This window comes from Palaemon carinicauda, chromosome 19 (genome assembly GCF_036898095.1).
Source record: "Palaemon carinicauda isolate YSFRI2023 chromosome 19, ASM3689809v2, whole genome shotgun sequence".
Taxonomy (NCBI): domain Eukaryota; kingdom Metazoa; phylum Arthropoda; class Malacostraca; order Decapoda; family Palaemonidae; genus Palaemon; species Palaemon carinicauda.
In genome coordinates, this window is record NC_090743.1 from 38525778 (window position 1) to 38551325 (window position 25548).

Genomic DNA, 25548 nt, shown 5'->3' on the forward strand with positions numbered 1-25548 from the left:
GGAGAGTAGTGTGACAGTGGACCGGGACTGATTGAGATAGAGAGAAAGTATAGAGTAAGGAGGAGGGAAGGGCGGTAGCTCACTACCCTAACCTCGTCTTCTTCCGGAAGGAGGGTTCAAATGGTAAGAGAATGGTAAGCTAGAGTTGCGGGTGGCGGCCCAAGGGAGGACCGAAGAACACTCTTAAGATAGTGAAGTCTTTCGCCGGCAGACCAATCTGCCGTATGCTATCCCCTAGTTCGACTATATGCGGGAAGCCTAGCAGTTCGGTCTAACCAACGAAAGGACCGGGCCGACCCCACAACCCGCCGGCACTCGGTCGAGTTGTAGGACGGTGGACAGGGGTGTGATGGCTAGGCCATCACCAAAGGACAGAGGGGGAGGGGAGAGGGTCCTGAGAAGGAGTGATGGGGAAGGCGTGAGCCCTCGCCGGCACTCCAGGGGGGGGGGGGGGGGTTCTGTTTCAGTACCGGCACTATCCTGGGTGTAGGAAGAATTCGTTCTCCAGCCTAGGGTAGGTTAGTACAGTGAAGGAGCAGCACGGACGTGCCGTCCTAAACTATAAAGAAACAGAATCCCAGGGCCTACCTAACCTAGGCTAGGGGAACATATCCCATAGTCCGGTGAAGGCAAGTGTAGAACAAGTTGCTAGGCCACAGGGAGGAAGGGTCGTAACCCTACCAGGTGTGGTCTAGGGGGAAGGGCAGAGGCCCCCCCCCCCTTTGCCGACCACTGGGAACCAAAAGGAGAGTTCATTCACTTAATGGGGTAGCTGGGGGCAAACGACTGGTACTCTGAAGCTCTGTCCCAAACTCAAAGCTCATGAACTATGGCTATGGGTGGGGAAAGAAAATCCTAGCCTAACCTCACTTGAATACGATTCAAGGTAAGGAGGGCTAGGATGTAGCCTAGGCTACCTCAGAGGGAGGAGATACCTTAGGTAAGGTAACTGGGGAGGATAGGAAGTATACACGGCCCTACGTTAGGTGAGGGGCAAGGGAGTTGACTACCAAGATCACCGAGACCCTTAGTATACTTCTTCGAAGGCGAAAACATATGTGCAATCACTGAATTTTATATGTATAAATGCCTAAAATCTCCATTTCATAAAATAAGACTAGGAACACTTATTATATCATGCATGAGAGTAAACAAATACCACGCAGGCTATCATGTCTAGGGGCTAGGCTAGAACCCTAGCCTACGAACGGCTACCTATGCTCGCCGAGAAGGATACTCTCGGCATAATATAACTAATTCCTAGCAATGAAGACTAAATAACTAATGCTGATAATTAGTTATAAGACCGGGAATGGTTGTTCTGGCGAACTAAATAAAGCATGCGAGGCGAACACCCGGATCCAACATGACGCCTCCGGTTAAGGCACAGCTCCGCCACAAAACACGGTATTTTAAGATAAAAAGGCTTTACTTTACGGCTGGAGCTTATTTATACAATACAAGAATATGGTACTCAACTTTCCAGAAGGCGGCGAGGCAGAAGATTGCAACATGATGAATTACTTAGCGAAAAACTCGGAAAAAGCACCTGGTCATATACGCTACGTAAGAAAGAATGACGATGGCGTGCTCCGGCGGCGTCACCCAAGATGGCGGCCAACATGGTGGCCGAATGTTGACGTCGCCGAGTACCAAAACAGTAACGGAGGAGGAGAACTTTGTAACGGCTCCTCCCATAACTTGCCACCTTTTCCCCCTTGAAGCGTAAACGCTATGAGGGGTGCAGATTGCTATGTGGCGTGTCAAGCATACGTCCCCTGTTGATATACGATATCCTAAAGGGAAACCTTATGGGTACTCACGCCAGAAGTTAGAATTCTGTGAAACCTTTAGTTTAATTATCTGGGAATATCTACTGTAGTCATATATACCCCTAGGAAGCTACTGAAGGAACCTTCCATCAGGACGACATGGAGCTTGAGCCCAAAAAATGACACATGCATATCGAACGACTGTGTCCATGACGCCATCCTGTTAGGCAACAGCTCTTGTTACATTAATTACGTCTTGAATCGATTAAAAAACTGGCAAGAGCTTACATTTATACAAATTAAAGATAATACTCAACTTTCCAGAGGCAGATGAAGCTGGAGAAAGCATCATAGCAGCTAAAGCAATCCAAAATAGTGAGAAAGCACTGGGAAACGCTGAGTTAGTAATGCTACGAGAGAAAGAATGACAAGATGGCGCCGGGACGTGACATCATACTGGCGCTCAACAATAGTACGAGTAGGAGCGTTGCCTTAATAACGGCCCTCCAACAATTCTTGCCACTTTCCCATCTCGAAGCGTAAACGCTATTAGGGGTGTAGATAGCTATGTGGCGTGTCAAGAATACATCCTCTGATATTATGCGATACTGTATCCCCAAAGGCGAAAGCCAGGGATATTCGCGCCAGGAGTTAGAATTCTGGATACCTTAAGTAAAATTCTCTGGGATATATCACTGTAGTTAAATATAACCTAGGAAGCTACTAAGAATGAACTTCCATCAGGATGACATGGCCTGAGCCCAAAAAATAATTTAGAAGGGCCAGTGGTAGTACACTTTCTATCCTTAAAGGTTAGAACCCTTGTCTTTGAGCTTCCCTGATTAGGAAACTCTATGCTTTTAATATTGGAAGGGAAGATCACAGCAATTGGCTGGGTGGGATACACAAATATGTCTTTTCTAATTTCTAGTCTAGTCGGCGACATGCCTGCTGGACCGTTCCGCCAGGTGCTAGCCATGCCGGCAGCACACCGGCTGAACTACAGTATATAATTATACAGTAGCCAGTATTTTGCAATATAGTATATACTGCAAACAGAAAACTATAGTATTATTATACAGTAGTTAATTTCTAACATATCTTGGGTACCCTTGTGCAGGCTTCTGCTGAGACCGAACCTATATTGAAAGAATAGAATTCCTTCAATACTCTGATTGGAAATCAGTTTATACTTACCCCACAGTATTAAATAATTAGAAGGGTCAGTGGCAGTGTACACTTTTTCTAACCCTAGGGGTTAGAACCCTTTTCTTTCGAGTTGCCTTGATAAAGGAAACTCTTTATATTTAATACTGGGGGGAGGTTACAGCAATGGCTTGCAAGGGATACACAAGTATGCGTCTCTCACTATTCCTTTCTAGCTTACTATCCTAAGCTATATTAATTAAAAGAGGACTTATTACATATTGCTTATCAGGCGAGATAAACAATTGTATACTCATTCTGCTTTCCTTTCTTTACAGGAGGAACCCCAGATGAAATGTGATACAGTCTTCTGCAATCTTAAGAGTAAATACTTTTACAGTCATAAAGCATGCAGGTCGCATGCCCCCCGCAATATTATTACCGAGTCCCTGCAATATTGGGACCCCCAAGTCTGCAATATCTGACGGACCTTAGTGACCGAAGGTTTTGATGATCCCAAGTCAATGGAGTCTAGGGATGCGGCACATAAGAAACTATGCAAACGGGTAAGAGGGTTGCAGAAGATCTCTCCGGGACCATACCTACCTAACGATAGGATGCGTAGCTTACTGTTCCCGAAAGCAAGTAGTGAAATAGTGGTGCCCCAGGCACGATTCACACTCCCTGTGTCCAGCCATCGAGATGGAGGGCAGGATGGCACCCCTAGAAGAAGATGACGATGTCGTGTCGGAATTGCTTCCGTCTGTGCCGGGCCTGGAGCCGTTAACCTCGACATCTTCACCTTCTACCCCTCCTTTAGACAAAATGGGCCAATTACTGGCCCATCTTACGGGTCTAATGGAAAACTTTCGCCAACAAGGGGAAACAAAGGAAGCGAAACTCAAGAGAGAGCTCCGTGAAGCTCCACTCATTGCCTCCCCAGGGTCATTCAAGCGACCCAGAGACCAAGAACTCCCGTCATGCTCCAAAACCAATCCCTGGAGGTACGCGGAGCTTATGCCGATTTTAGACGGCAAACTCTACATCTCAAGAGAAGATGGGAGCTGTTCCTTTAGACGAAATCTAGTTTTGGCCAAGCTTTAACGCTTTCCCTGATTGCTTCATTCGACAGAAGCATGAACCAATGTCAGAAAAAGAAACGGAACTGAAGGAAGTCATGGTTCTCGACCACGATAAGGCACAGGGTATCTTGTCAAGTAGCCTGAGAAAGGCGGGTTACTCGGTGTCGAAAGTGTTCGCCCTGAGTAAGAGACACCCTACCTTCTTGCTCCTGCTTCAATAGCATTCCCCTTTACGTGGAAGGCATTTAAATCTGTTGCCATGGCAGTGGAGGCAGGCAAACCATGTCCTGCACTTGAGGAGTGCATGCCTCTGTCACTAGCCTTGCCCAGGCAGGAGAAGGATTGGAAGGAAGTCCACTTAACCATTTCAGTAAAGAAATTGGACGCGGACATTACCGGACGACAGTTTAACGAGAATCTCCCTAAACTTTCTGAGTTTCTCTTGTGCAAGGAACAAAAGACAAAGGAGAGACTTGCGGCCTCCTTATCGCTACAAAACTGCATAGAGATGTGTTCAGCCCATCGAAGTACCCCAGACATGCTCATGGTCTTGGCCAAAATGCATATGGCCACTTTAGTAAAAGACCTATATGCCTTTATGAAGGCTAGGAGAGCCTGTAGGGAGTTCGTGTTCGCTGCTGCAACAGTGTAACATGAACCCAGGAAGCTGATATCTTCCAACATCTGGGGTAAAGACCTCTTTCCAAACGAGGTAGTCAAAGAGGTAATAGAGAGAGCCATCACGAAGAATAGGGACCTTCTCCAGAAGTGGGCATCTCTTCAAAGAGGAAGTCTTCCCGGATGTGGGTCCCCAACCTAAAAGGAAGACGAAAAAGTCTGGACTTTTTCCTCAGTCTGTTCAACAACATCCCACAGTTTCTATGACTGCGGTGCCCCAGGCAGGCGGTCAAGGAGGTAAACCTTCTGATCAGTCGAAGCAAAGAGACGCTTCTGGTAGGAGAGAGGCTCCAATGGGATCGTTGGACCTTCGATCCTTGGGCCCAAGGCCTAATCATGATTGGACTAGGATGGAAACTAGACATGCCTCCACCATCATTTCCTCAACTCTTCCAACACTCCAACTCCGTATTAGAAGAGTATACCCTATAGCTCTAGAGCATACAGGTTATCGAATTCCAGGGAAGGGTGTTTTGTGTTCCCAAAAAGGACTCAAGAAAACTAAGAGCCATTCTGGCCTTGTTGCCACTCAACAAGTTCAAAATAAAAAGCAAGTTCAGGATGTTAATCCTTTTACACATAAAGGACCCTATTACAAAAAGGGGCGTTCACAGTCTTGATAGACCTGACAGGTGCCTATTGGCAGCTTCTAGTCAGTCGCCCCCTCTCCTCCTACCTAGGATTCAAGTTACAGAAGATAAAGTATGTCCTAAGAGCCATACTCTTCAAACTAAACATGTCCAAAGTATCTTCATGAAATTGGCGGACGCAATCGTGCAATAACCATGCCTAGAAACTGTTCAGGTAACAAAGTACCTGGTTGAATGGCTGGTGCGGGCAGCACCCTTAGTGGCTGGTCTGCAAGCATCCAAAGAAGTAACCCAGTCCGGGAACATCGGGGATGCAAAATCAACTTCAAGAAGTCTCGACTTTCTCCAGCTCAAAGGTTTCAATGGCTGGAAAACCATTGGAACCTGAGGTCACACTGTCTCTCCTTTCCCTTTGGGATGAAGAAGGAGATCGCAGGGTCGGTCAAGAGACTACTGTAATCCGTCAGGATTTCAAGACGCTAACGGGAAAGAGTACTGAATTCTCTCCAGTTCGCAGCAGTGACAGACCCAGTGCTAAGAGCACAGCTGAAAGATGCGTCAGGAGTCTGGAGAAGATACGCATCAAACGCTTGAAGAGATCTAAAATGACCGATATCGGTCTTACCTTGATCGCTTCTCAACCCATGGTCGAAGGCCATAAGCCTAATGAGGACCGTGTCCTTGCAACTACCTCGACTATCGAAGATCATCCGCATGGATGCCTCGATGGAAGAATGGGTAGTTCACTCCCATCAGAGGAGCCCAAGGGACTTGATCATTTCTACTCAAGGCCCTTCTCATCTACTTTTTGGAAGCCATGGCAGTCCTGTTGAGGAAACTCTCTCCACGCAGATCAGGCCTCCTCAGGCTGATCTGGGACAGCGAAGTGATGGTGAGATGTCTGAACCGACAAAGCTAGAGATCATCCCATATAATCTAGGTGATGTTAGCCATACCTTACCTAATGAGATGGCACCTATCAGCAGTTCACGTACAAATGATCCGCAGTGTGACAGCGGATGCCTTACTCAGGCTCAAGCTGATAGAGTCAGAATGGTCCACAGATGCAGACCCATTCTCTTCCAGATTGGAACAAGTCCCGGAACTGCAGATCGACTTCTTCGTAACGAGCGTCAAGAAAATACCTCGATATGTAGCCCAATATGAGGACCCTCTAGAGATAACTGACGCCATTTCTCTAGTGTGGAACGGATGGACCCGGAAATTCCTGTTCCTTCCATCCAATCTCCTGCTGAAGGTCCTCAACACGCTGAGATCCTTCCAAGGAAAGGCAGCTCTAGTGGCTCCCAAATAGTCCAAGAGCAACTGGTTCCCTCTAGTGAGGGAACTGAGGCTGAAGCTGGCCCTTGTACTGAACCCAGCACTATCTCAGAGGGTTCAGAAGTTAATTGTCTTCAATTCATCTAGTATGACTCTTCCCTGTAGGGGGCAAGAAGCATTAACATTGTCTATGATTAGTGGTATGACGGATGATGGTAACGTCATTTGTCTCAATGGCCCAGATGACCATAAAAAAATTGTCCCAAGGTTAAGGCACCGATGAAAATCCAGATACTGTACAGTACTTTCTAGTAATTCTCTGGTCAACTTTCATCAGGACGACATGGCTTGAGCCCAAAAAACGGATGTTGAGCGAAGCGAAAAATCTATTTTTGGGCGAGATAGCAATGTCGTCCTGATGGACCCACCCTCCTTTTCTATAGAAAAGGCCTTCACAGAATCCCTCCCGAAACTACTATATCTGTAGCACCATGCTCAATGCTACAAGGAATGACCGCCATCTTGATACTCAATAGTAGTATGGGAAATAGGGTAACCTTGATAACGGCTCCCCTTCCAAAATTGCCACTCTTCCCCCTCGAGGTGAAAACGCTATTCGGGGTGAAGATTGCTGCGTCGTATCAAGATATACATCCCCTGATTTATGAGATATCCTTAAGAGAATTTTAAGGATATTCGCGCCAGGAGTTAGAATCCTGGAGACCTAAAGGTAAATTCTCTGGGAATATCACTGTAGTTCATATATCCCTTGGAAGCTACTATTAGGAACCTTCCAACAGGACGACATGGCTATCTCGCCCAAAAATAATTTTTTGCTTCGCTCAAAATCCATTTTGTAGTGCTAGGCATGAAATTACATCTATATCTTACCCTCTCCATAGCTCAGTACTAAACAAGAAGTTGAATTCCCAGAAATTTTCTTCCAAGCTATTTCCCGTTGGAAGCGCTTGGGCTTATGGCATCCCACTTTACCAACTAGGGTTGTAGCCTAGATAATAATATTTAAGATTTATTTTAATGTTCTTTAATTTTTCCATTTTATTTTTAGTACTTTTCTTATAGTTCTCGATTTCTTTTCCTCACTAGGCATTTTCCCTGTTGGCGCCCTTAGGTTGTAGCTTGGCATGAAATAATTGAAAATATCCTTGCTAATTCAAACAATCCTGTGCACCCATTATTGCATCAACCTTTCTTATCAGGTCACAATAAGCTGAAGTTTTATATTAAATCCTTCATCAATTCATCCTAGACATAGGGATCACCAGTATCACAACACCCTCCAATTAATCCTATAGACATAGGGATTACCGGTATCACAACACCCGATTATATCTATACATGCATTCTTTACACACAGGATTACTTTTCATATAATACACTTGTCTTGGTAAAATGGTAAATGGCGATTGGATCTACTTATACAAGTCTTAGGATACAGGTACTTTTACAGTTCTGTTGTTGAACTTAAGTCTTACGTAGCAGTCAGTACACAACCTAAACTTTCTCACCCTATTTCAATGTACAGTACATAATTTTGTATCCCCATAACTTGAAAATTCAGCATTCCCTCTTTGTTTATTGTATAAAAACTTCACATTGTACTTTCACAAAAAAACTTTCCCAAGTGCAACTTGTGAAAAACTGCAAAACCATTTTGTAAAATTGAATAGGATGAATAGCAGAAAGCTTGTATAAAGACCTAGTTTGGGGACCAATGGAATTTTGCCAATATCGTAGTGCTCCGATTGAATTATAGGGATGTATAATTTAGCATCTAAAGCAAAGCCCATTCTGCTATCAAGTGCTATGGTCAATCCCATTACATGAAGGTAAAAGAAGTTTAGGCATTTGTGGGTTGTATAGTAATTGCATCTAGGGAACCCTTTACTGTGGTCGACACAAACGTCACTGGATTGTACCGACTGCCATCTTTGCTATACTGTAGAGAAGTGAACAGAAAAGTAGATACCCGACTCCAACACCTCGAAGTACCAATTTATTATTTTTCTCTTGAATCTAATTCCAATGTACTCATTCTGGTCAGCTCATCAACGAAGTTAATCGCACATCAGAAGCCAATTCACCATCTTGCACTTTACTACAGAACCATGTTAAATAGTTTATTTTATATGTATTAATAAATATTAAAGACTAGCTATTCCTCTATTCAAGAATAGTTTTCAAGAGGGAAATATCAATTGGGTCTTCACAAATGCTTCTTCCATAGTTCATGCTCAAATATACAGCTCTATTTACTGATACAAATCAACTACAGCCAAGGACAAAAATTAAATTAAAAAAGGTAGTTGTACCACAAATTTCTCTTTACAAAGCATTATGAAATCTTATTTTCTGTAGTATATTTTTACCAAGCCATTTGGAAAAAATTTAGTCAATATGGGGAAAACTAAAAAGTTTACTTTCTATTTTGACTTGCAGAGGCCAAAGATGGTAAACTATACAGGCAGAAGAATGCAGATAATTTAAACCTTCACTTTCACCAACTTAGCAAAATCTACAGCCTTAGGCACTGTCATGGGCCCCCTGAGTGTAAAACAATAAAATATAAAAGCCAACTACTTAGGACATCAAATATGCAAAATAGTACGATAGTAGACAAAATGACAGCTAGTCTGTTTACTACAGTTGCAGCTGCAAAAAAAAGGCATTCAGAATTGAAATAAGTTCTTATGCTTTAATAAATCCCACTGTTACAATTTTTATGGATATTATGAGGTAAAAGTCAAATTGGCAACAAAAAAAGAAGTTATAACATTTTGGTCACTTTTATTCTGAAAAAATATACATTATGTATATCTACATGATGCACTTAAAAGTTAAAAAAAGGAGTATCAGGATTGGAATATAAAAGCTTCAAATGGTGAATAAAGGTCTTAAGAAAAAATTCCTATTACCATAATTTGGTAAACAAATTAGGTTTTCACTTAGGTTCAAAGAGCTGAAGTAAAAATGGATGAGAAATAAATTAATTTTTTTTTCACTTAAACATGGAATGAAATAAAATTTTATCCTTGCCCAAAATTAAAAGCAAACGCACTTTTATTCATAAAAGTTAAATGAAAGTGGTATTAATAGAGCTGTTGCTCCAACAACTAATGGTTTGCAAAAATATGCAACTTAAAACTGACTTAGGAAATAGAGAAAAAGTTATTTAGGAACTGATAAATCGAAGTAAGTGTCCATTAACCACACTCCAACAGAGGGAGGCAGAATCCTTGAAAAAAAAAATCTATTCTTCTTAAAGAATCTTTTACACTAGATACCCTAAGCAATACATTCCAAAGCTTCCAGTCGAAACAGGGCAGCAAAGCCTTTACCTTTCAACTTTCATGACAAATGTATACCAGAGAATTATCAGGATGCCAAAAGATCCATAAAGAAGAACTTTGAAACAAAAAAAAAAACTAAAATATTAAGCTGCTTAACAATGTTCAAGCTACACAACAATTAAAGAAATATTGCTGCAGAAAAAAAAAAAAAAAATACTGGTCCTCTTAGTAAAACAGCAGCTTAACAAGGACACCAACTAAAAAAAAAAAAAACTTTTACATGTGCTTCTTAATCTCTTCAAGAACTTCTTCAACTTCTGGGAACTTGAGTTTGCGTGGAGGACCTTTATCAATGCCAGACCAGACTAATTCAGACTTCCCATCATCAAACGTAACAGTTATCTGGAAAAGTAGATTTCTCAATTAGAGTAATAAACTTACTGTACATAGTGGAATAAAATACTAGAAGTTGCTGAGCTTAGAACTATCTTTTACCTCTCGAGATAGTGGTCAACCTTGAAAAGTTGTATTCTGCAGATTCATAGAAATGGCCATACAATCTCTGGGGACTAGGGGAGTCCCTTTTTACTACATGGTTATAACAATGAAAATATTACACATGCACATTTTCTTCTTTTGTCTACATCAGGTTAAAAAAGATTACCTTATTCATAGGTCTAAATTAACTTAAGCAAAGACTGTTCTAAAAACTACATTAAAACTAGAATTTTTGGAGATTAAAGTCATGTTAACGAGATTTATTTATCAAAGTTTTAAGTGACCAAGCATAGCCCGAGACCTGTAAACAATAAGAAAATATTATGTAGACATACAGATTTCTCTTGCCTTGGCAATTTTCTATTCAGTTATAGTAAATAGAATGCATTACAATTATTTAATTATTAAGTAAAAATTTCTTGTTTTACAATGGAAGGTAATAAGATATAAAAATGTGGAATCTCAGTACCAAGCGAAACTACCACAATAGAAGGAATAAGAAAATAATTTAGGTAGGGGAATACAATAGCACCTACAAAGACCATTCTTACTAAAGATATGGAAGCAAAACAAAATGTAGCATACAATCAGTCTTGTCATTGGAGTGACTAAAGTTAAAACACATTAATATTCCTGATTTAAGCACTAAAGCCAAATTTACTTGAAAACATCATTTGTGCATCCATTAAACAGCAGAAATATCCAGATTCCAATCTATTAAATAAAATATAATGGAAAATATACAGCATAATTACCCAGAGAGAAAATCTAACCTACCTCAAATGATTTGCTACGTGGCTTTGTAGGATTGAGCTCCACCACAATATCGGGGAACTCTTCCCGGAGACCGTCAGTAACCTGAACGGCATTCCGGTTATACACACGTCAGGATTTGCTGGAAATCCACGTTAAAGAAATTTGTAAATAAAAACCTTCTACACTAGATCAAACTATGGGAACTCCCAAGAAAATCTTTACCAAACTACTTAAGTGCAAAATATATAAAAAATTTAAATCTTAATTAAAAGTGAAACTGCTCTCCCTTGCCCAAGAACCTAGCCAATCTGCTACAGCAATTCTATAAACCAGAAAATTTGAAATTACAGTATTCGATACCATTCAAATTTACTTTGAACTATTCCAAATTTCTCAAGAGCTAGAAAAAAAAAAAAAAAAAAAAAAAAAAAAAAAAAACTCTACTCAGGCCTTCCCATACAATAGATTGCACAGTGATACTGCCAACATAAACTGCCATATCTTTACTTTTAAGAGATAAGGGGAGTCATGACAAGGCCATTGTAATACCCAGTTTTACCAACAAGTGGACATCCACAAAACTATGGGATTAGTAGTCAAAAGAAATTAGTTACCCTAATAAGAGGATCAACCAAAAGGCAATGCTAGACCAGACAGTCCACCATAGAGAATCAGCCAAAAAGCAATGCTAGACAAGACAGTCCACCAATAAGAGCGAAGCCAGATTTTTGGACGATTGTCCTATGTGGTTGGGAGAGGACAACCAAAGAAGACTGCTCTGAAGCCCGAGAACTGGTAGACAGGGATAACAAAGACTGCAATCTAATTTTGAAAGCCTGCTAGACCAAGTATTTCATGTAGTGTAGATGGAATAGGACAAGTTGGAAGCAGAAACTGTTAGCCAATCCAATGAAAGCTTAATAGTATACAGAATAATTTTATTGTTAAAAGGAAATAACCCTAAAAGCTACACAAATTATCTACACAATGAGAGATCAAGACAGAAAATGCATGCACAAGCTATAAACAAATCATCTTCATTAATATAGTTTGGCGAGGCTATTTACCATAAGAGCAAAATGTTAGTTTTTGCCCGAATGTTAATGCTTCTAGATCTTAGGACTAACAGCATGAATTTCTTGAAGGGTTTAAAAAAAAAAAAATTATACAACCAGCTCAAATCTACATATACATTAATCTGATCTGCTGGATGGATTTAGTTAGAAGGAATATAAGAGGGGTGGGACTAGAGGAAGATGCTGCTGAAGGAAACATTGCAAAAGTAAACATGGAAGCTAACCCTGCTATGGTCCAAAGAAGTGGCTAAGACTAGACTACTAACCATATCAACAGCCAATTCGTTTTTTAAGTGTAAGTGGCAAATATCAGTTCTCATACACTCCTATCCTGCTTGCTACCGATCCATTTTATTTTAGTCAAAATAAACTAAATCTATGATAAAATGTTAGCTAAACTTACATTTTCCCACGATAGAATAAATTAGTTTAAATGGGAGATGACAATAAGGCAAACCCAAAATTTGAAGCTCTGTACACTGGACCGAATCCAGTTTTAACTTTATTTCAACTACACCAGACATTCACGACTAAAAGATATCTTCCAAATTACGGGCTTTTTTTTTTTAAAATAAGTCAAAGAAATGTTTACTAGAATCTAAGCATAAAAAAGGTAGAGATTGTAAACTTTCATAGTATACTGGGCTTTTGGAGGTGAAAAGGTTACACACTTTACAGCTAACCTTTTATATGTTTTCTTGCTCTACACTAGCAAAAAAATCTTTGGTAGCATTTATTTCAGGAATTGGCAATTTTTCTCCATGGGGCAATACTCTCACTATTTTGGCTAAACAAAATTGCAATTGTCTAGTAAAATAAATTAACCAGAAAATACTGCATACATATTGACAATATTTTAATGTCAATAAATCCTACCCTGCCCTATCCTATATTGAGCAAATAAGAAAGATACTCTATTGGCGTGGTCCCAAAAAATTAAAACTGCAGTACTTTCACAGGCTTCCTTGAAATTAAAAATGATAGATTTAGGGGGGCAGAAATATAAGGTCCTACTTTCAATGCTACACATATTTGGGCACGTGAAATATTTGTTTTGGAGTAAGGGCAACCTTCGTTTACTATTTTCCCTGCTGACCCAAGACAAACTGCAGTAAAAATATGTAGACACCACTAGAAAGAAAACCAAGTTAGTTGACCAAATTTGATGGCTCAATAAATTACGTGAATAGGAAGCCACATAAAACGGAAACTATATTAAAACTCTGTCTTCAAGTGACTACTGCTTACGAGACAAATGTTGATTCCCATCCATGGCCTTTCAAAATGCATGATTTATTTGCCTTTGAATTAGTTCCTAGTTGATTTACTTGCCTGTCGAAAAAACCGACATGAAATGCCAAAAGATTTTTTAGTCTCTTATAGTTTTGCCGTGGCAGTCTTGCAACTTTTCCACACACCCCAAAGCCAGGACTATTTCTAGTCCTCACCAAAAGAGCAAAATGTTGATAAATTACTCATTTTTTTTTTGTTAACGAGGCGCATTTGCAGACTCGCAGCAGTGCCCTTTTAGCTCTGAAGTGTCCCGCTATCAGATTTGTTAGAATTATCTTGTCCAACCAATCAGCGATCAGGAAACTCTTCAGAGCGAAAGAGGCACCCCTGCGAGTTGGTGCAAATCTCACTCACTAAAAAGAATTGACTATAGTAACAAATCCATTAGACATACCAGTGTTCGACAGAAGCCTTAGCTGGTCCTCTCTTGCCTTTCCCCTTCTTTGCTGGTGCAGGAGCTTCAGAACCTGTTGAAGAAAAGAACATATAAGCATTTGCCAAAGCTTTTAATTTGAAGTTTCATATTGTGAACTTACTTTAAAATTCTTGTAGCTTAATTTTCACAAATTTCATGGTCTCTTATACCTTCATTTAAGCTCCATCTATAATTTAAAATTTATTTAATTAATTAAATAACATTAGAAGCTTAATTCATTAGCCAAGTCCTACTGAAGAACCTATCTTAATAAGCATAGAAACATTAAAATTAAAATTTGCACAGGACATTAACTAAGTATAATTATTGAATTAATTACCGCTTTCTTTGGCAGATTCTTTATCCGCTTTATCTTTTTTTGTTTCTTCTGGCTCTACCACCTCCTCTTCTTCTTCCTCCTGCTCCTCCTCCTCCTCTTTGTCTCCATTTTCCTCTTCCTCGCTGTCTACAGGTTTTTCTTTCACCTCTTCCTTCTTCTTAGACTTTTTCTCAGCACCTTTCTTTTCATTTTTCTTTGCTGGTTTTTCTTCTTTTACCGGCTTTTCTTTCTCTTCCTCTGCTTTCTTAGCACCTGTAGAGTAAAATCATAATCAGTTTCATCTATAGCGACCTTATGTCTATTTAATTCTTTGTCACCATCCTAGAACGTTTAGTCATAACTCATTACTGATAATTAAAATGGGGATGTATGTACTATAACAGCCACCTACATTTATTATTATGTCTAACTTAAAATACGGCAGTGTAAGGGGGGTCGAGGGGGAGGGGGGAATTAGGCCCCATGTTAGGTAAATAGGTAAGGACACTGCTTGTAGATTAGGTTAGGGGGGAAAGTTTGGGTTAGCTTAGGTCCATTTTTAATCAATGCACGAGGAACTGGCCGCTGATATACAAAGGCTCCTTAAAATGAACGGCAGTTTAAGCTATTCATTCATAAATACTGGCCCTGTTTTTTTACCAACTATACTCAAGATGGATAGCTGAAGCAATGTATCAAGTAATTTCATTTAAACAAAGCTCCAGTTTTCCTGACCAAGCAAAGGAAAGGAAGATTATACTCTAAAATTACTTAAAATTTTTCCCAATCTACATTACTTTAGGCTTATATTTGTAGAGAAAATAGTTACTGACAAAACTAACAAATTTCACATTGGCAATTAAATTCAACATTACCTCTTGCATTATTGTACAAGTTTATATATTACTAGACATATGACACTAATAAAAAATTACTAGACATGACACTAATGAAAATATATGCATAACAAATTTAAGAACTTTATCTTCATAATTTCACCATTTTTCTAAAAATTTTAATCTAGATATGAAGTGATTAACAATGTTTACAATACCTACACAGTATTGGATCCGACTTTTGTAAGCATTGACCAAACACTTAAAATACTAGTCAGAGCAATCTTTTGTGGATCCAACAATCTAATGTTTTTTAATCTAACTATACAAACCCGATTTTAGTCTAGTAATTTATGCTGTACACTGGGTTAAGTAGTAATATATATACAAAAGTTTATTAAATATTACCCGCCATTCAACACACTACTTACTCAAATTTTTAGATACTTTCAAGATTAGTTTCAAACTTTTTAAGCAATAATTGAGCAACAACTAGAGGGGATCAAATCTTTTGGACCAGATTATATTTGAACAAAGCGCTTCTCAAACAAAATACCTTGATTGTTAAAGGACCTTCGGGAAAAAAATGAGGGAACAGCTGAAACAGAAAAATTTAAACCTAATTGGGGCCTGAATAGCCCATATACGGGTGTAGTAGAAACACAACCTTACCGAGCTAAGACAGTGTCAAGAAAACCATTACTATAATAATGGTCTTCGCCGGTGTGACTGTCTGAACGATCCCCCGGTCCCAGAATTCTCCTTTATAATCTGCGCATGCGCGAACATTACCGTTTGCCAGTGCATACGAGGTTGAAGTTTTATTTTCCTGTAATGTTAGCGTGCGCAGCTCAACATTACCGCTTGCCAGTACATACGGCCTTGAGGTTTTATTTTCATGCGAGTTAATGGCGGAAATAACCATTATACAATGTCAAGGAGAATTCTGAGACCGGGGGATCGTTCAGTCACATCGGACAAGGAATGGCCGTATTATTTTTGAAAAACTAAGAGCGCAGATGCGCCCTTTGCCGAGACTACTACTGCGCAACCGAATAAATTAGCCATAACTTTAAAATTTTCAACATTTTACTTAAAGCCAACAGGAATTGACAAGGTATGATTTGTCCGCTGTAGGGTGTATGCAATTAACCAAGACATTCCTAAACTAACTTATATTTCCTTTAAGGGAGAATTTGTGAATATTTATCTTCGTCTGGTCAGATATGAAAACGATAAAGATCTACAAAATATGATAAGTTCCCAACATACGAAAAAAAAAATCTACTCCATTTTTAATAATCTTTTTCCCCCTACGAGCTAGTCCCTACTTGGGGTCTTCCCTTTGAAATGCGCAATGGCACAAATAACCTTTACTTGTGCCTAAGATCACAAAATATTCTTAAGAAATAGAAGTATCACGGCATTAACAACAAAATTACGGTAAACTCCCATTGTTGAATTCGAACGTTGAATGTGTAGCCACCGGCCGCCCTACGCCAATGCATTGAACTTTCAAGGCTATCCATAAATAGGAAAGGCATTGTCATAAAACTCGGTTATCGTTAAAAGTATCCCATAAGTGTGCAAGCGCATATTTCGCAACAAAAATCACCAAGATATTTAACCTTGTAAATATGAGTGAAGTACACGAAATCAAGAGCAACCATGGTGATCCACCCTGCCCCATTCCCCCCCTCTACAACACAATGACACGTGATCAAAGCATTACTGCAAGAGGAAGTCACCGAACGTGAATTAGAACGAAACTAGAAATATAAAGCTAATCCCCATTGCATATTCTATCACGCCGAATAAATCTGTAAAAGACAAATAGTACTGGAATCAATAGCAACAGTTCACTAAAGCGATGAATTTCGCGCGCAACGCTGCCGGCCCACGACGATGCGCATCTCATCTTTAACCGCAATTTACGCAAAAACGGCAAATTGTCACAACTTGATTTGTTTCCACACTTACCTCTTCCCTTCGTTACTTTCCCGACCTTCACCGGTGGTACATCTTCCTCCTTTGGTTCGGCGGCCTTCCTCCTAGCAGACGTTCTTACACCAGGCATAATGAATACAATATCTGAGAGTAGTCGGAGAAGCAAGACGAGCAGCGGACAGTTCTTCTTGAATGCTGCGGTAGGAGTGCTGGGCGATCGGCGGACTCCCGGATGTTGGGGAAGAGGGCAACAACGGCGCCAAAATGCTCACCATTTGCCGTCCAAAACTGGTACTAAAGTAGTTATCAATTGTTTAATTTCATCAAATATTGGTGGTGTCTTATGTTAAGAATCGTTAATAATGAATAGACATTTTTTTTCACTTGATTTTATGGTGAAGGGAAAGCTTACATTTACGTTTTATAAATTGAATGCAAAATATTGTGGAAAAACTCTCGAACCATGGCGGCATTAGAATCCGGTTTTATCCGGTGAAATATAGAAAAAGGATAATTCTTTACCTGTAACCTGGCGGTTACCGTTGGTTTCTATGGAATTTTACTACCCGTCTGTTATTTAGAGCAATACGCACTAAATTGTTCATAGTTTTCTAATTGTATAACCACTTTTGATTCAAAGCAGTTTTAATATTGCTTGTCATTTTTGGCGGTTTATTTTTTTTTCTTTGTGAAAATGTGCTTGCATACAACGCATGCAAAGTATTCCAACCGGTGAGGATTCCCGGAGATCTGTTGTATACCAAAGGTTATTTTAAATCTCCGACGTATTATGGAATAGCAAGTTTTATTTCCTTATTAAATATTATTTTTTTTATAAAAAACTGACATTATTTCAGATTTATTTACATAACTGCTTTTGTATTTACGCCAGAATCATTGATGAAATTAACTTGAAATAGCAGCGTTCAAATTTGAAAAATCAAGGCTATAGCTTGCAAATTTTACTGAGATTTGTGAGAGGGATTACCCATATTAATCTGCCTTAGGAAGTCAATATATTTTATTAAAATTGACGTGTAGCCTAGTATGCATCACCACGTGGGTCATCCCAGTTTTCAGGGTTCAGGGTCCCAGGCAAAAGGATTTCATACGCTCTGATTTGCTGGTGAGAATGTCGCCACACTAAAGGGATTTCTTAACGCCATGCTTCCCAGGTTTCAATTTCAAAATAAGTTGACCGCTGCCATTAACCGTTTGTAGCTAAACTTGGAATATTGAAAGTAGAAGAATATTGTATTTATTTTCCCTTGGAAAAGATTGTGTAATAACACATTTCGTTTTATTTGTTTGCAATGCTCGTTTTTATTCATAATCACGACTAGGGCTTGTAAAGGATAGCTTTATTATTAGTGTTATCATTGATGTTGTAATAATAATTCTTTTAATTTTTAATGCGGATTAGTGGCTAGGACAGCAAATTTTAAGGATGCAGAAATGCTGTCATATTCTAAAAGTAGACAATGACGTTAACAAACCAAAAAATATAATCTAATTTTGGGAGTAACCTAGTATTTAGGAATGGAAATTGGGTTTAACGATAATATTTAAGAAATGCAGACAATATGTTTAGGGAAGTTGCTAGCAATTATATCACAAGTTGGTTAGGTTTTAATTTATTGATGATTGTTTTCGCTTCCGTTTAATTGTCTAAATGCTGAGTTGCCAATCTTGGTCCTTCATAGAATCGATGCAGGAAATATCAAGCGCAATACGCGAACGTCTATAAAGACAATTATCATTATCCAACAAGGTCAAACATTCTCTTGGACTTAAAACTATAATCAATCATCATCCCTTACGCCTATTGATGTAAAGTGCCTCCCAAAATCAATATTTCAAATAGATAGAATGAAATGTTCATAAGGGGAAACAAAAAACGGAAAAAAAAAACGTGAGAAATACAATCCTTGCCGTTACGTTTCTGAATCAACATATCAATATCAGCATCATTGATTTGAAACTGGCTTGTCCCGCCAAAAACGGCGGTTGGGTTTTTTTCATTAAAAAGTCGCACGCTTTGCTACAAGTTTTACCTGGTATGACTGAACGGTTTTGGACCTGGATTTGAGCCATAGAATTATTTTTATTACCGGAAAGATAAAATTCTTTCCTCCTCCAATTATGGTCTATCATGTTTATATTTTACATTCCACGTCTTACTTCTTACCGTTTAGTTAAGATATTCAAAATGGTTTCCCCCTATAACTACATTTTCCTTTGAAAATTTTTACCCTTATTTTATATTTTTTTTTAATGAATTCATTAATACGTTAACTCCTCATCCAACATATTGACTTAGCATAAGTGTTACATTTTATATATGAATTTCATTCCGTTATTCACTTCCGAAATAATTAATAAGCCCAATCATAATCTTTCTCAAGTTTACTGTACCTCAACTAGGATACATTTTCTCTGACCATGGTTTATTTTTGTCATTAAAAAGACCTTTCAAATGAAGGTCTGGTTCGTTTGTTATTAAAATCAATGTTCCCTTTATCGATCTCCAATCATATTGGCAGTGTTTTCTCGAAGTTCTTAAACTTTCTACCCTGTACTCTTTATTTTTGTTATTACTATATTCATGTTCTTTCTTTTCTATATAAAAAAAATACTTTCTAAACAAAATTGAAGTTACGGTAATGTGTTTTTACTGTGAGATCTCTCCTTATAACCACTCACAATAATCACATTTGCAATAGAAATTTAAATGGAGTAGTTAGGACTGAGATTCCTCGTTGATTGATGTCTTGCTCAGTTGATGCGTACATCGCTTATAGGGACGATTTGTGATATCTGAGTGATACATAGTTATACAATTATATACATTACCCAAGCTTGTATCAATGCAATTAGTTATACCTTGGATCTTGTCATGATTTTTATATCATGGTTTTCCACTCTCGGAGGTTTGGTTTGTCTCATTTGTTGATATACTCCAACACTACTTCCTATATTTTTTTTCCATTAAAAATTTAATATTTTTTATCATATTTGATAGTTTAATTATTGTAGATACAATAATCAGTAAAGATAAATAGAAGGACAAAGATGATGAGAACGGAGTCTGCAATAGAAGATGAAATGTCATTAGAAGGAGAAAGGATTAATGAGGTAGAATCATTTAAGTATTGAGGAACTATAGGGTCTTTAGAATTAGAGTTTAGTGAACGATTGAAAAAAAAATCCAATCAGACAATTGCTAGGAAATCAAATCGCCTGAAATTACATATAAAAATCAGACTATATATCAGTTTACCGAAATAGGTGTTACTGTATCGACATGAGTCATTGTATGGCAATGAAACAATCTCCAATAGATTTAGTAGATTTGAGAACAAAGCCCTCAAAGGGATATTAGGAGTTAAATGGCAGGACAGGATTAGAAATGAAACTGTAAGAGAGATTACTCAGTGCCATGTGTGGATGAGATCATGATGAGGGGTAGATGGAGATGGTTTGGGCATGCTCTTCGCACTCCCCAAGAGAGATTAGTTCACTAAACGTTCCGCTGGGCTCCGCAGAACACTAGAAGAGTTGGAAGACCCAGGCCTACATGGTTGAGGACTGAAGCGCGAAGTAGGAGATGATGAATGGAGAAGTATTGAATTAAGAGCTCAAGATAGAGACGACTGGCGAAATCTAACCAAGGCCCTTTGCGTTAATAGGCGTAGGAGGAGATGGTGATGATGAATCAGTGCAGGAAAATAGTCGGAAATACAACTAAATAAATCAGCAAAGTTAATTATCATAGATACAATAATCAGTGTAGGAAAATAGTGTAAAATACGTAAATACAACTAAATAAATCAGTAAACAAATGAATATCAGTCAGAAAACACAAAGCAAAGGGATACGATGCATTGAAATAGTGCCATAGCTCTCTCTCTCTCTCTCTCTCTCTCTCTCTCTCTCTCTCTCTCTCTCTCTCTCTCTCTCTCTCTCTCTCTCTCTCTCTCTCTCTCTCTCTCTCTCTCTCTTAGGCCTAAGTCTATTAACATTAAAAACACTGACGAGACAAATGTTCCAGTTTTACAGCAATGGAAATTAACGATATTTTGGCAATATGCTACGTGACATTGTGTTTCCTACACAAAAATATAATTACTGGAGCTTTTCAAAAATAATAAGCGTGTGCTCAACATTTAAACAAATCATCCCATATCATCAACGGCCTTCACATGTTAGCTATTGATTTTATCAGGAATACATATGGGTGTGTTTGAAGACTAAAAATGGCCACATAGATAAAACAACTGGGCAAATTAGCAGATATGGTAGTTATGGTTAAGCCCTGAGGATTAGGAATGTTAATCTAATCTAGATTATGACAAAAAATGTATTGTTTTGTTTTGTTTCCTGCAAAGCCTTCTTGAGATAGTTTATAACGGATCACCCAATCGTTCCATTCTTGATCGTACTCAGCATCAGCAATCAGCACAGCTAATAGGTACTGCGTCTATGGTGTGTTCGGAGTGTGAGGTTGGCAATCATACTCAGCATTTCCTTCTTCTTTTTCCTACAAAATCAATAATTCCTTATAATTATCACAAACCTTAAATTTAAGATATGCATATGACACTTTCGATCTATAGAAGGATAGCAGGGTCGAGCTAATAGCTTGGCTTGACAGTTTGAATTTCTAAGTCTAGAAGATTCAACTGGATCAGTAGGTTTTCTGCCATCAGACCATTTTTTTTACTGCATTTCCCTTGGTCCCAGTTAGAGGCTTAAATCCCTTTCTGTATCATGAGCTAAAGGCTCAAATTGAATCCAGATAAGACTGCTAAAGCATGAGATATCTCACCTTGGATGTCTGTGCTCACGAGGTGGGCAACTATTCAAAGCTATTCAGGACCATGGAGATCTCTAATAAAGACGATAGGCGTAAGCCCTCTTAATTACTATACTGTACCCGAGAAAGGGGTGTTCAATAACTCTTTATTGCAGACCCGAAGAGAAGCATGCCTCAGGAAAGGTTACCCAGGACGTCTGAGTTCAACTATACAGTGACTTAGAGAGTAGAGAAACCACTTTCACTACACAGATTATTATTATTATTATTATTATTATTATTATTATTATTATTATTTTTATTATTACTTGCTAGGCTACAATCCTAGTTGGAAAAGCAGGATGCTTATAAGCCCAGGGGCTCTGCGAGGGAAAATAGGCCAGTGAGGAAAGGAAACAAGGGAAAAATAAAATATTTCAAGAATAGTAACATTGATAAAATCTATATGAACTATAAAAGATTTAACAAAACAAAAGGAAGATAAATAAGATGAAATAATGTGCCCGAGGGTACCCTCAAGCAAGAGAACTCTAACGCAAGACAGTGGAAGGCCATGGTACAGAGGCTATGGCACTACCTAAGACTAGAGAACAATGGTTTGATTTTGGAGTGTCCTTCTAGAATCTCCTAGAAGAGCCGCTTACCATAGCTTAAGAGTCTCTTCTACCCTTACTAAGAGGAAAGTTGCCACTGCACAATTACAGTGCAGTAGTTAACCTCGTGAGAAAAGAAGAATCGTTTGATAATTTCAGTGCTGCCAGGTATACGATGACAGAGGAGAATATGTAAAAAATAGGCCAGACTATTCGGCGTATGTGTAGGCAAAGGGAAAATGAACAGTAACCAGAGAGAAGTTTCGAATCTAGTACTGTCTGGCCAGTCAAAAGACCCCATAACTCTCTAGCTGTAGTATCTCAACGGGTGGCTGGTCCCCTGGCCAACGTACTTCCTATAATGGTAGAATATTATCCACTTCCTTGGTACAAATTTCTTGTGGGGCATCAGGCAGTACCTTAAGTCTCTTGCAAAGTCTTTTGGTCCTGTAAAAATAGCCTGTTTCTGGCATATGAGGGTGGATAGTCATCTGCCTTTAAGAAAAAAAATATGCTACTTCTCTCTGACTCTTGGTCCATCCCTTTCCTTCTCAGCTTTCCACTAATAGACCAAAACCATTTAAGCACTTATCCTCTAAATTCTACATCTCTACTTTTGGTTTTTCATTTGAGCAGTTCGACTGTTTCGTAGATCCCCCCCCCCCTCTTCTCTCTCTCTCTCTCTCTCTCTCTCTCTCTCTCTCTCTCTCTCTCTCTCTCTCTCTCTCTCTCTCTCTCCCCCAAGAAAGTGAAATGTTATGGAGAATTTGCTTAGAGTTTTATTCATTTCCCCCTTTTCTCTTTTTTTAGATTTTCCTCTTCCTTTTGATCACTTTCTCCTTCAATATTGTATTATTATTATAATGCAAGTTTGTTTACCTTTTTATATAACCATAAAGTTTTCCTATTTCTTCCCTGGTTTTCTTATAACATTCCAGTCTGGATACTATTTTCCATTCACATTAACTGGTGGATACTTTAAGTTTAGGGTTTGAGGATGATTCAACCTAGCTTGTCGAACCTCTTCTTCTATCTAAACCAAGCAGCCAACGTGTTCCTACATGTAGGCTCTTTCGACGGAGTTGATCTTTCAGTTTTAAAAGGCGTAAATACCGCTCATGAATGGCAGAGGCAACAGACAGTGACATTGCCGTATCAAGCAGGACAGTGCCCTAAAGACTGACTATACATACATATGATCAGCGTCCAAGCCCCCTCTCCAACCAAGCTATAACTAAGGAGGGCCAGGCAATGGCTCCTGATGACTCAGCAGATGGACCTATTAGCCCCCCCCCCCTCCGCCATCCTTAGCTCACAAGGATGGTGGGGTTGCAGCGACCAAAGCAATTTACCAATGGGCTGAAAGAGTCTAGACCAATCTTGATCTTCGAATGAGGGAGGAAGGAAGAAAAAAGGGCCCATTTGGGATCTCGCAAAGGAAACGTAGTCTTGGAACATCGTAGAACTGCAATTCGAAATGTTTGATGACTTTTTTTTTTTTTTTCTTTTTTTTTCGACGGTTGCTTTTCCGGTCCCATACAGCAGGGGAATCCCACTCTCTACAGGACCTCCACTGTCGTTTTACCTTGTTCGTTCAGAGTATTTAACGTTTCATATCGCGTATTGTTCATTTAATGTTAAATCGTCACTGTTGTATGACTGTTGAAATAAGAGTCTTCAGTTTCCTCTTGAGAGCCTTAATGTCTTCAATCATTCGGATGTCTTGTGGGAGCTTATTATATAGTCTGGGGGCCGCATATTTAAAGGCTCTGGAGCCTACAGAAGACATATATCTAGGTTCCAATAGTTTGAAGTCATCTGTAACTATTCTCGTATTGACACGATTTGTTGGCTGCGCAATATGTAGCAATTCTCAGTATTTTGGACGACCGGTTCCGATAACTTGGTGGGTTATCGTACATATTTTACATTTCATTCTCGCTTTAATCGGCAGCCAATGTAAATCAATTAGTATAAGGGTGATCCTTTCTCTAGGTGGGACACCTTTTATCAGTCTTGCTCCTCTGTTTATTATGTTTTGTAATTTCTTAAGTTGCACTTTTGGTAAATTGTAATAGATAGAGTTGCAGTAGTCAATCCTGGTAATAACAGTTTATGACAAGTTTCTTAACAGAATTTTCGTCCAGGTACTTTTATATAAACGCAATATTTTTTAGATGATAACCAGCAGTTTTTATTACATTATTTATTTGGGCATTTAGAGACAGGTTACAGTCAAGAAATACATCTAGATCTCGAACTTTACTAGATATCGGCACTAAGTCATTATTTATGTTCATTTCAATATCACCTAAGTTTCTCGCGCTGTTTCTCGTACCCATTACCATAAAAATTCAGTTTTGTTCTCATTTAATTTTAGTTATTTAAATGTCATCCATTCTCTAACACTATCAAGGATTCGGTTTAGAGTTTCAGTAGTGCCATGTATATCATTTATGGAGAAGTAACATTGTATGTTATCTGCAAATAGTTTGAACTTCACACCGTGCCTTTGTATTATTTTCGATACACCAATAGTATAGATGCAGAATGAGATTGGGCCAAGTACACTCCCCTGGGGTACTCCTCTGTTTAAGGGTTCTTATGATCAATAAGAGTTTCCAATTTGTACACAGTAATTTCTACCAACTAAGTAGTCTTTTAGGTATTCGAAAGCTTGATCTTCAACGCCGATTGACCGTAGATCATTTAGTAGCAGTTCATGCACAACTGTATCAAAAGCAGCACTGAGATCGAGCGATATTAAAATACCACATTTATTTTCATCCACCATTTCCAGCATATCATTTACAAAAGAGCAGATGGTTGTCTCCGTAGAGTATAGTTTTCTGTAAGCAGATTGGTTGTCAGGCATAGCTTCTGTTACTTCTAAGTGACTGACTAGTTGTTTAAGAATTACAATTACGTATTCAAGCACTTCTGAAACAAAGGATAGATTCGAAATAGGTCTATATGAGCTTAATTCCTATTAGTCCATTGCATTTTTCAGAACTGGTGTGACTATAGCCATTTTCTCAGATTTGGAAAACTTGCATTCATCAATGCTTGCATTTGCTATTCCCATTATTTCGGCTAGACTAGAAAAGCTTCTCTCTCCAGTTACTTCAGATATTGGCAT

At 38.9% G+C, this 25548-nt stretch overlaps 2 protein-coding genes across 3 annotated transcripts in view; one reads left to right on the forward strand and one right to left on the reverse strand.

Annotated features, from left to right (window-relative positions):
* The window catches only part of Hacl (2-hydroxyacyl-CoA lyase), a 320106-nt gene that overhangs the window by 158552 nt on the left and 136006 nt on the right, over positions 1-25548 (forward strand). The window lies entirely within an intron of this gene.
* LOC137658576 (uncharacterized) lies at positions 9252-17224 on the reverse strand. 2 transcript variants are annotated; one of them, XM_068393476.1, is made up of 5 exons: positions 17034-17224; positions 14239-14490; positions 13878-13950; positions 11136-11253; positions 9252-10262 (listed from the first exon to the last, which is right to left on the reverse strand). In XM_068393476.1, exons 1-4 carry the CDS (start codon positions 17128-17130, stop codon positions 11244-11246), a joined length of 432 nt encoding a protein of 143 aa, XP_068249577.1. In that variant the 5' UTR covers positions 17131-17224; the 3' UTR covers positions 9252-10262; positions 11136-11243. The 2 variants fall into 2 exon arrangements, with proteins under 2 accessions (XP_068249577.1, XP_068249578.1); XM_068393477.1 differs by lacking the exon at positions 11136-11253 and having other exon boundaries at positions 17034-17221.